Here is a 12299-nt window from a genome sequence, read left to right as displayed (position 1 = left end):
TTAGACACTGAAATGCTAGCACATCACACCAAACAATATCTAGCATCACAACAAATTTGTCAACAAAAAGTTAGAGCACCCCTGTATTTTACAGGCCATTAATTAATGTGCAGAAATTGCTGCATTACTACGTAACTAATGGCCTGTAAATTAAAGGCTTACCAAGGTTACTTCCAGTACAAGCCATGCAGCAGCCACATATGTACATGCATTTGAGTCATACTTATTTTTGTCCTCTCTTCTGAATCTCAGGTCATTTTTTCTTTTTCACAATCTCTTCACTTGTTCCCTTTTATTCTCACTTCTTTTTTCCTCCTACTTGCAGTGTTTCTTTTCATGCTCTATTTCTTACCTTATGTTCACATTCAATTTGCTGTTAAAATTCAAGTGATACTTCAAGTGATACAATCTTACTTTGATTTTCAACCCAGGTGTTCAGGCACTGTAGTGGCAGATTATGGAAAATATCAAGAATCCTATATGCCATTCTCAGGTGAATTCGACCTCTTTTTTTGTTCTTGCCTGCACACTTGTTCAGACTTGAGGTTTCAGCACCTGTGGTCTCATGTGTGGGTAGCAGGTGACAAATGAAATTGAATTCCTATTTCCAAGATGTCAGTTGCAGCACATGAGTGCAACAAAGAGAGAGGCGTTGCGGAGACAGTGAAAATAGGAGGACCTGCATCACGGCTGCTTATCTGTTTTCCATTCCTCCAAACTTTATTTGGTCATTGGTTTTGAGAGGAAACTTTCCAAACTTGATGACTATCTGACAACTATCTTAAATGTGCACAGGATGTAATATGTTTTTTGTTGTTGTTGTTGTTTTAGCATGGTCAGCCATTACATTACATAAAATAGCATCACCAGAATGATTCAAGATTAATCCTGCTGAGATTGTATTAGGGCTCCACATAAGTTATTTATAGGCTATACTGCATCTCAGGTCATACAGAGATTTCCAATTGGCAAAAGGTGATTGCCAGACCAATCATCTGTGTGTGTGAGTGTGTGTGTGTGTGTGTGTGTGTGTGTGTGTGTGTGTGTGTGAGAGAGAGAGAGAGAGAGAGAGAGAGAGAGAGAGAGAGAGAGAGAGAGCGTAATAACCACTTGCAGAATGTGAATGGGCAAACGGAGCGCATTGAAAGATGCGACGTGCGTTTTGGTGCGGTGACATCCTGAGGAGCGCAGGACTTCAGCGCACAGGGTCAGGGGTTAGGCAAGTGTGCGTAAACATAACTTCTATTAAGACGTTTTGAGACGCGCTTTCCCAAACTAAATACGGATCGGTCCTTTTGTTTACGAAGGATTTCCCTCTATTGACTCAGAAGTAATAGGACACCAACCCGTTTTAAGGTCCAACTCACCACACAGGCTGTTCGCACAGAAGATGGACCCTCTCTACAATACCACTGATTTTTATGCGGCTAACGGGACAAACGCTTCCGCAAATTGCACCGACGGCTACAACCAGTTTATCCAGCCGGTGTGGCAGATTACGCTGTGGGCCATTGCCTATTGCAGCATCGTTGCAGTGTCTGTGGTTGGTAACGTCGTGGTGATCTGGATTATTCTGGCTCATAAGCGCATGAGGACCGTCACCAATTACTTTCTGGTAAATACAAATTTCCTCTTAAGTCTCCCGGTTTGACAAAGAGAGAAAATAGATGGTGTACAATCAGAGGTACAATTTGTATCAGAAAAATATACCCACTAGATTACCATAAATCTGCATAATCTAAATACTTTCAGTTACTTTTGGATTATCATGTCTTCCCAGACTATTGAGTTCAATAGCCATTTTACTTCTTTTTCGAGACAGAAAATGAAAACTTAAGTCCTTAAATGAAATATATGCATTAGCACAATGAGACATCTCATCTTACAAAATGATGGATGGGACATCAGGCAACAGAAGAATTTGGTTGAGAAAATGATAATCACATTTTCCCACTCCTCACACTCCTTAAAGAGTTCCTGATTTCAAAACTGAACCCCTTACCACCACTGAATACTACTTAAGAGAAAATTGAGACAGTGGGCTATAGGAAACACCTGAACTTAATCCTAATTGGACTCTGAAAATCGAAATCTTTGCTTGAATTAAGACATTTTCAGATGTGTCATCTAATTTTCTTATTCATTTTAGGAAGAATTGAGTTCAGTCTTGCAATTAAGAACTGGTCAAATTAAGAACATATTAAGGGATTTTTGTAGTGATCTCTCAATGGGAATTTCATTTTTTTTTTTAATTGTAAACTATTTCTGAGTTTACCTATTTACTAATCTATTGTCTCAAATATATGTGTACAATTCATGGTTAAAGGTTCAGGTTTATTTTGCGGCTGGTTTGACATCATGGCACATTAACACACAAGAAACAAGACAGAAAAAGATATCACAATGCAAACTCTCTAACAAAAAACTCTAACAATAAATACAATGAGGTATCAAGGTAAGATACATGTAATCAAGTGATTCATAAAATAGCAACATGGCTATCATTAGCATCACCCCATCATCTCTTTTTCAAGAAATTAATTAGGGAAAGGTATGAATAACCCTGATATGCAGGGCAGAGGAAAGAGGCTGAAATTGAAGGCGAGGAGTCAAACTCCTCTGACCGAATAGCTCACATTGACAACTTTCAGTTTCAGCATAAACCCTGGGTTATTTAACTAATGTTGACTGAGGAAATTTTCTGAGGCAAAACAAAACAGATTAGAGCTTTTGTTTATTATTATTATTATTATTATTATTATTATTTTAATGTAAGTAGTTATTATGGTTCCAAGAAACCTGTAGTTATCCACAGTCACCACTGCCTGCACCTTGGATGATGGTACTTTGAGAGGCAGGTGGATAATTTCTGAAATCAGGGAATATATTAGCCCTAATATTTATTTATTGCCACAATTAGTTGGAAAAGGAACAAGTCTTCCGATCCATACGTCCATCCATCCATAGGTCATTTGCTCCAACACTCTAATATGATCCACAGAAGCGACCCAAAAGACCATTTCCCGAGGTTGCTAGCCACTAAAAATACCTGGTTAAGGTTAGGGAAAGGTTTGTCATAATGGTTAAGGTTAAGAAAACAATAGTAATAAGGTTACGAAATGCAAGCTAATGTTAGCCAACTAAAAATGTAACCACAGATTGCAATAAGCTGCTGTACAAATGAGATAGGATCTTTTTTTTTTTTTTTTTTTTTGCTGGAGTACAGTCTCCTGGCAATGATCAAATTGTCAGCAAACTTTAAAATGAAGTGTTTATCATGGTTGGTGTGGCAATCATCAGTGTACATCACTGCAGGTGAGTGAGGGAGAGCCTGCCCTCAGAGGGAGGACACATCTCATCTGACACGTACCCTCACTCTCCAGCTGCTGCTGGTGTGGACGTCAAGGCTGCAGCAAACACAATCAGTGCCAAGGTTTTTAAAGTGCCTGGTAACCCTATGGCTTTGTAACCTCAAAACAAGTTAATTTTTGTGACTTTGCAATGAAAAAATTTAACCCTTACTAACTGGGAGGCTGTTTTCAGATGCCTTTCACAAGATTTTAATCCTTTGAAACCTGGCCAAATTGGCTTTAAAAAACATGGGAAAAAAGGCAATGAGACACTTAAACAAGAAATGACCTACATTTTGGCTGTGCTTCCAGGTTTATATGTCTAAGGACCATAAACTTTCAAATAACCATGATGCCTTGTGGAGTTGACACACTTAAGTCGCCACCGCCAATCTCCGCCCTGCCCCGCTGAATGTCGACTGGTGAACGGGGCAGACATTTATTTGCTCAAAAGCACTTCCTGGAATGTGCTCGGCATTTACTGCGTCAAATTCCAGCTTCATGGATTCCATGCTTTTTTACAAGGGACCTTGGCGGTTAAAATCTGCATAACCTATACCACTGTCCTGCTATATATGCCAAATGTTGTTTTAGGGTTTATCGCTGTCTGTCACTTTAATAAGCTTGTTAACCAGCAGATGTAGTTGAACCGTGCTAAAGGCTGATGGAAAGTCAACAACAGCCTGGCATCAGTTTTACTTGTGTCAAAGTGGTTGAGTGGAAATTCGAGGAGGGTCATGGTGTCACAGGCCCCTCTACATCCTGAGGGCAAACTGACAAGGATCAAGGTGCTCAGTTTTCTCCATAAGCATCTTTTTTCAGTTTAACAAAGGACGTCAGAACTAAAAATGTCAAAGCAAATTGCAAATTTAATCTTCAGTTACTGTAGCTGACTGCAGTATAGGCTTTTTCTGTATGTGTAATATATTTGCTATTGCTTATTTATTTATGATTTATTCAATAGGGACAGACACATAAGACCCTAAATGGCCCTAAGCACTGTAAATGAAGTACTGTAAAATGCAATACAAGACAGACAAGATTCTCTTCAAAGACATCAACCATTTTAAGTGCACATGAATAAAAATATAAAGATGACATGTACCACATATGATTGCATCGTTACCTCAATCAGTAAATAAGTTATTGACATTATATATATATATATGTAAGCAAGCTAAGCTTCATGGTAACAGCAATATAGTGAGGCCTATAGTTAACACAAAAACTGCTCATCTCAACCATATGCTTAAGTCTGAGCTTGAATTACAACTAATCTGGTCTGCTAACATGAAACAGAACTTCAGAAGCTTCGGAGAAAAATGGTGACATCTCAAAACATGGCATCACTGAAATTTATAGTGTATTTGACAACCATCACAAATGAGTTTCACAGCAAAGCCTCGCAGAGACTTTTCACAGGAGCTAAATGAAATGTGGTTGGAAAAGATAAAACCTGCAGCTGATTTATTTGTCTTGTAATCCACTTTTTTTTGTTGTTGTTGTTTCTGACACTAACTCATCATAAACTAATTTAGTCACCTTAGATTAACAGGGACTGACTGACTGTCAAAGATGGACTGGCTTGCGATATTTTCATGGAATGCAACAGACAGACTGCATCAACAGTCTGTCTGTTGATGCAAAGGTTTCACTGATACAACATACATACAGTACCTGCAAGACGCAATACATGGGAAATTTAATGTTTTTTGGCATATCACAATTGTTCATGTGAACAAGGCCTTAGGCTGCTGCTTACATTGCCTGTGCTCTATTTGGGACTGTATGCGTGAGACAGCTGCAGAAATTACACAGCTTTGAGGCAAACCTGTTCACATCTGCTTGCTGGTGTATATTTTTGTGAGAACAAGGAGATTCTTTCTTTCTTCCCTTGTATTCCAGGTTAATCTGGCTTTTGCAGAGGCCTCCATGTCAGCATTCAACACAGTGATCAACTTTGCCTACGCTGTTCACAACGAGTGGTACTTTGGTCTGGTTTACTGTCGCTTCCATAACTTCTTCCCCATCGCAGCCGTGTTTGCCAGCATCTATTCCATGACTGCCATAGCACTGGACAGGTGAGCGTGTGTGTGTATAGATAGATAGATAGATAGATAGATAGATGGATATGGATGTGGATACACACAGGCCTATATCAGTGAAATCTAAAATCCCACACAGCCCTGAAATCTGCAAAACTTACTTCCGTCCACCACATGATTGCTCTGCAAACAAGAGTGCAGCTAAAAGTAGCTTAAGGCCATGAAGGCACCGTGGGAGGTCCTTTACAAGGTTGGTGCAATATACTGCACCGTTTATTCAATATAGAGCGGTTTCCAACCATCTCACTTGCATGGCTCTATGCAAGGTGTGTTATGTTATGAACAAGAAAAAAAAGATATTGTATATTCAGATCCCAAGGCACAATAAAGCAACATCATAATGCTTTTTGTCTACAGGACAGATGTTTTTTTTTTTTAACCTCCTGGTTATGCTACAGATGCAACAGCAGGGATAATACTACAGTTATCAGACACAATACTCTCTGTTTTGGTGAAACAGTTTGATGATACTATAGTCTGAAAACCACAAAATCGCAATCATAATTTTGACACCCTAAAATAAAAGACAATACAATTAAATGCATATATTAACATCTTTCACTGAGTATCCCTGACAGGGAATATCTAAAGAAAAGTAATCTTGGCACAAGAAAAGTTCCAAGCAGTAGTATACACGGATATTATTTCAGTATTAAGTGTTGCTACTCCTCTATATGAAGCTCATAACCCTGAAAGTGAAAGTTGTAGTTTTTGTTATGTTTGCCACACATGAATTTGTGATGAACCTTCTGGGTGGCGGGGTGTTACAGGAAGGCAGAGGCACACAGAGAGAGAGGGGAAGAGAGTGGGAGCAGGATGAGGAGATGTGAATAGGTGAAAATACTGAAGAAGGGAGAAAATAAGACAGATGCCGCCTTCTTCAATTCACAGCATCTTGTTTCCCTGCTATATAAGAAAACTAAATCAACACGTCCTGTGTATGATAATACCCACCCCCTCACTCATCCCTCTGGCAAACATGCACACATACACACACTCATATAAAGACGTAACTGATAGCACACACTGGCGGTACACACATGCTCAAATTGTACAAAGCGTGCTAAAACTCACAACAAGCTTCCATAAACATGAATGCACACATGCACAGCCAGCTTCCCAGTCAAGCCTTTATGATGTACAAAATAAGGCAGTTTTTATTTATTTAGCCTTTATTTAACAGGGTGGCTCTATGAGAGTTAGCTGCTTTCTTTCACATGGATGCCCTGTGTGCACAGAACAGAAAATAGCAGAGATTGTACATTATTCAAACTTACAATGTAAAATATATATACATACATACACTTATCGTGTATGTGTGTGTGTGTGTGTGTGTGTGTGTGTGTGTGTGTGTGTGTGTGTGTGTGTGTGTGTGTGTGTGTGTGTGTGTGTGTGTGTGTCTCAAACTACTTGGTCCAGAACTCTTGTGGTTGTGGTGTTTTCACCACTTCCGCTTGCTCTCTTCATTCACTGTCTAGCTCACTCAGCCAACACTGCTCTCTCTCTCTCTCTCTCTCTCTCTTCGTCTCTCTCTTTGCATACTGGGTCCCTATGAGGTTCCCTATTATGTTCACTCAAATCACAACTACAAACAATCAGTTAACACAGGACAAAGCAAGACAGAGTGCCAGTCATTCAGATACTACAGGTATAGGCACTATTAAAGGACACTATTAAAATACAGAATTCAGTAAAAAAAAATAAAAAAATAAGGTGGTCTAATTTTAAAACATTTTGCAATCCATTCCACCGAGTTGGAGCAAAATATTTAGATGCATTTTTACTGAGCTCAGTGTTGACACACAGAAGCTCCAACACAATTGCGTGATCTTGCACAACATTGCTTACTCTATATGCAGAGGTGATGTGAGATATTAAAGCCATTTTCCAATAGGAGAGCTTTAAAAGCAAAGAGTGTAATTCTCTTCTACCTGAAAGAGATGGCCAAACTACTTGCTGATAGAAGTAAAAGTGATGTGGTCTAATGATTTCACCTGTAATATGAGGAATCGTATGTTTTAAGCTCCACCTGGCTGCTGCAAGAAGCAAAAAGACACAGAGCCTGAGCAAAGTTTGTTTGCAAAAGAGATCAGTGTCATTCTTGAAAAAAATAATTGTCTGTTGTATGTAATGCTGCACACAACATAGTTTCTGAATCCAAAAGACATGGTTTAAAGAAGTGAATACAACTGGAGATATCTGGTATTTGCAAATGAACTGAATTAAATGAACACAACATTTTCCCAGCTGTGGCCCTTACATTTTCTGTTTGTGTTGGTTTGTTTGTTTGTGTGTGTGTGTGTGTGCGTGTGTGTGTGTATGTGTGTATGTGCCAGATACATGGCTATTATCCATCCCCTGCAGCAAAGGCTGTCTTCAACAGAGACTCGAGTGGTGATTGGTGTGATCTGGTTGCTGGCTCTGCTGCTAGCCTTCCCTCAGTACCACTACTCCTCCACCGCCCTGCTGCCAGGCCGCACCGTCTGCTACATCGATTGGCCTGAATACACCACCGTTGACTTCAAGAAGATGTGAGTATTGCACTTGTGACAGAGACACCGGAACACAAGAGTTCTGTCAACCAGAATAACCACAATACAAAGGTGCCATTTCCTTTCAGAGCTCTTACCAAGTAGCTCATTCAGTCTTATTTCACTGAAAACTCCCTCTCATCTCTCATCCCCCCATTGCAATATAATTTCCCCAGCATTCAGAACAGCAGTGGTTGTCTGATTGTCTGTGTTAGTGTCAGGTTTTGACAGATACGGTCATTTCCCCTTTGGCATGTAAGCTTGCCAGTTCTTAATTACCTCATTGCTAAACCCTGTTTGATCCCATTCATACTTGTGAGTTCAGTCCAATCTTATAATCTAGTTTTCATTAAATATTTATGTTATGAGGCTGCCCTGTGCTCACATTTGACTTGAAAGTATTCATTATCCCGTGGCGGTATTTACTGAACCTTTGATGACTGTAGCGGAAGAAACTCAATTTTCTGTTGATGTTTTCATTTTAAGATCTACAGTTTGGTCCTTGCTTTTCAAAATGATACGTTGTTGAGTTCAGTTCTTTCCTCTCTACAGAGGCGCAGTGCATCTCAGAAATCTGAGAAAAGTTTTCATGAGACAAAAAAGAGGATAGTGTAATGCGATGTGAATTCAGTTTAATCCAGTTTTATTTCCGTCTTGGTTTGAGACACTGGGAGATACTCATGTCTTTGAGTCATAAGGATGGCATTGTTATTAGATTGTCAACTATGTGCATGCACCTTAGGACTTTGGGCTTATTCAGACAGAAAGCCCATTCTGATCTGCTTCATATTGCAGTGCAGGATCAGTTGAGCCAATATCTTTTTGTCCATCGCTCCTTATTCACATTAATGCTATGGCATGCAGCTCCGTTAATTGATTGCTATGTAGCAAGTATGAGACATGAAACAAATGACATCTCTCGTAAATGGTGGATTTTAACTGAAAAAAAAAAAAAAAAAACGTGCTTTGTGGTATTGTTGCATTGTATGACTGCACAACTCTGTTACAACTTAACAACTGTGTTTAATAATGTTGTAATAAGTCTTTTTTTTTCACAATAGTCCTTTTGACATGAAATAACAGCATGAACACAAGTGTTACTAATGATATTAATTAAGGTTCTGTTCTATTTAAGTGTAGCAGAGCCTTTCCAATAAACCAGCATGAACAACAGCAGGGTCCTGGCTCTGTTAGACCATGAGCACATATGCTCATGGTCTAACAGTTTGAAATATGGCCACTCTAGCCAGCATACCATATTTCACCAATTAATAGCCCGGGCGTTTAATACGCAAAATCAACTTGGACCCCAGGCGTTTAAAAGAACCAGGCGGCTATTCGCTACAGGCCTTAATTTATTTTTACACAGACCTGCACCAGGCCATTATTGTGATGACAGTTACTGTCAAACATATTTTTTAGTACAAAAGTACGAACAATATGGTACAGTACGGTACACCCTTTTTTCTAACGTTAGCTAGCTCTCTTATTTTGACAGAAAACGGAAGTGCCGCACAGTTATTGTGCGGCTAACTGTTTACTTCTGCAAAAATAAGGTGAATAGCCTTATTTTGGGTTTACCTCAATATAATGCAAATAATTGTCCCGGTGGTTATTTGGGTGGGCATTTAATACACAAAATGGGTGCAGACCCCAGGCGTTTAAAAGAACCAGGCGGCTATTTGCAGCCCGGCGATTAATTGGTGAAATACGGTAATAAAAACACTGACAGTAGCCTACACCAAAATCAATACCTAAAGTCCAAATAAATAATAAGAATAATATGGGACACTTACCACTGCAAAAACAGAAGTCGGTATTTCAGTTATATGAAACAGAAACATTAGCTGTCAGGTGGCAATATTAACCACTAAAAATACAACAGCACGGTCTTCTTTGTTTTGTCGGCTCACTGATTTGCTGCAATGTTAAGGAAACATGCAGGGAGAAATCCAGCATAGCAAGAAAGCACACCTCTTTCTGCCATTAAGCTCCACTGTGGCTACAGCTGCTCTCTGTGTGCATCCTATCTGCCCAGTTTGACCAGTTTGTTTCAGTTTCAGTTTCAGTTTCTTTGAGGAGTATAACTAATGTCTGATTGATTTCAACAGGAAATAATGTATGCATATGTGTTTCAGTAAAAAAAAAAAAAAAGGAAAACCATAATTGAAAAGTTGAGTCCCGGGATTATTGCTGTAGCCTCTTATCTTACCTCTTTAACATGCTGTCTCATCCTCTCTGAAAATTGGCTTCATGCATCTTTAAGTGAGTCATCCTGATCCTCAGGGCAGGGCTCCCCGCTGTGACACAAATGAGGAATCACCACCGTGTTGGTGTGTGTATTGAACTCTGTGTGTGTGTGTGAGCGTGTTTGCACATATGTGCCCCAAGTGTGCATGCATCGACACAAAGAACGCGAATGGATCTGAAATTTCGCTGCCTTGACAGGAGTCTTACATAACTCATGCCAGAAATCAAACTGACTTTATGTGCATGTGAGAGAGAAAGTACTTTGATGTGTATTTGAATGATCATGTGTGTGTGTGTGCATATGGATGTGGGTGAGTTGCGGCATGGAGTGGGTCGGCCTTTTTTGAACATAGCCATCAATAAAGTTAATTCGAAACTGCTGGCTTGTGTATGTTCAGTTATTTTGTTGGGTGTTAATATGCCACTGCCAGACTGCTTCACTGGGCTCAGTCTTGAAATGATTTTTGTTTGGTTGTTTAATGATTTAATTCAATGCAGGCGGAAGAGACTCAACCAGACCATACTAATCAGTGTTATGTATCACTCATGTTACAACCTGGCCTAGGGTAAACACTGGCGCAACATGAACAAAAGAGACTCCCCTCCTCCCAGCTCTTGAGAATCACCATCAACCACGATACAGCCCTTAAAGGGTCAGGGTGTGCACAGGGCAAAACAACAAACAAAAGAAACCTAATATGAGCAGCCTAAACTTACTTAGACAAATCAAAAGAAACAAAAACAAAAGGCAAGCTTAGCAAAAACTGGCTTAAATTAAAATGTCACCCACCCCTACTGAACCTGGGCTGGTAAATCAGTTGTCAGCTATTATTGTATACATTTTACAAAAAAAAAAAAAAAAAACAAGCTGACTGGCTGGAAGTGGAAAGAGGAGAGCCTGCAGGAGCTGGGAGAAGCCGGCCTCTAAACTTCCCCCCTTTGGATGCTGGAACCAGGCAGCTCCCTGGAACAGCCTACACACACACACACACACATACACACAGTCACAATCAGCTGAGAGACACACACAAAATGTCCTTATCACCTCAGAGTTGTAACACTCGACAGGTCTGCAGCAGAATATGAACTCACCTACCAAAGATTATCTGAAAGATTACTTGTCAGTGATCGCAGCGTACAAACCTTTGCTATTTCACCCTTTCCCCTCTCCTTCATCATGTCTCACTTTTAAATGTCTCTCTTTCTCTGCCTTGTTGTAGGTACTATGTTTGTGTGACACTGCTGATCTACTTCCTGCCCCTTTGCATTATGGGATGTGCATACATAACGGTGGGTGTTACCCTCTGGGCAAGTGAAATCCCCGGAGATTCCTCTGACCGCTACAAAGAACAGCTTATTGCTAAACGCAAGGTGATGTGCATTATGCGCACACACACACACGCATGCACAAACATACCACCACCACTTGTGTCTTCCCCCATAACCTACTTTGTATAGTAATGCACTATCACCCAACACTATCATTTAATTTAATGGCTTTTTAATCCCCACATGAAAAACAAAAACATTTGAAAAGATTATCATAAAACCACTGTGCCCACTTGTCTCCTTTCGCTCTATGTATTCCCTGCACCAGGTGGTTAAGATGATGATTGTGGTGGTGTGTACATTTACTGTGTGCTGGCTGCCCTACCACATCTACTTCCTGCTGCACCAGTTCTTCCCTGACTTGTTTGAGCAGCGCTACATCCAACAAGTCTACCTGGCCATCATGTGGCTGGCCATGAGCTCCACCATGTACAACCCAATCATCTACTACTGCCTCAACAGCAGGTAGGCAGGCTGGCAGCATGACTGCAGGCCAACTTCTTACCCTAACTTCAAGTTTTATGTCTAAATACTGGCTACAGAGCGGTGGGGGCCCCAAGCCACATCACACACAGCACATGAGGCCCTGTTCCTCATTATAGGGCCCCCACAAACAATTAGATTTTTATATTCTAGATTCTCTTATTTTCAGACAAATTAAATGGTGAGCCTAGGAAGACTGGAGCCATAGTCAAAACTGTCAAGCAGGTACAAACAGCTCACCATTTCGTTTG

General features: G+C 40.2%; 1 protein-coding gene across 1 annotated transcript; it reads left to right on the top strand.

Annotated features, from left to right (window-relative positions):
* The first annotated feature begins 1373 nt into the window (after positions 1–1373).
* Positions 1374–12034, top strand: tacr1b (tachykinin receptor 1b). The gene is made up of 5 exons (XM_030065433.1): positions 1374–1615; positions 5256–5431; positions 7792–7986; positions 11457–11607; positions 11834–12034. Exons 1-5 carry the CDS (start codon positions 1391–1393, stop codon positions 12032–12034), a joined length of 948 nt encoding a protein of 315 aa, XP_029921293.1. The 5' UTR covers positions 1374–1390.
* Positions 12035–12299: the final 265 nt, after the last annotated feature.

This window comes from Myripristis murdjan, chromosome 12 (assembly GCF_902150065.1).
Source record: "Myripristis murdjan chromosome 12, fMyrMur1.1, whole genome shotgun sequence".
Taxonomy (NCBI): Eukaryota; Metazoa; Chordata; class Actinopteri; order Holocentriformes; family Holocentridae; genus Myripristis; species Myripristis murdjan.
Note: the sequence above shows the minus strand (reverse complement) of the source record. Positions and strands in the feature narration are given on the sequence as shown.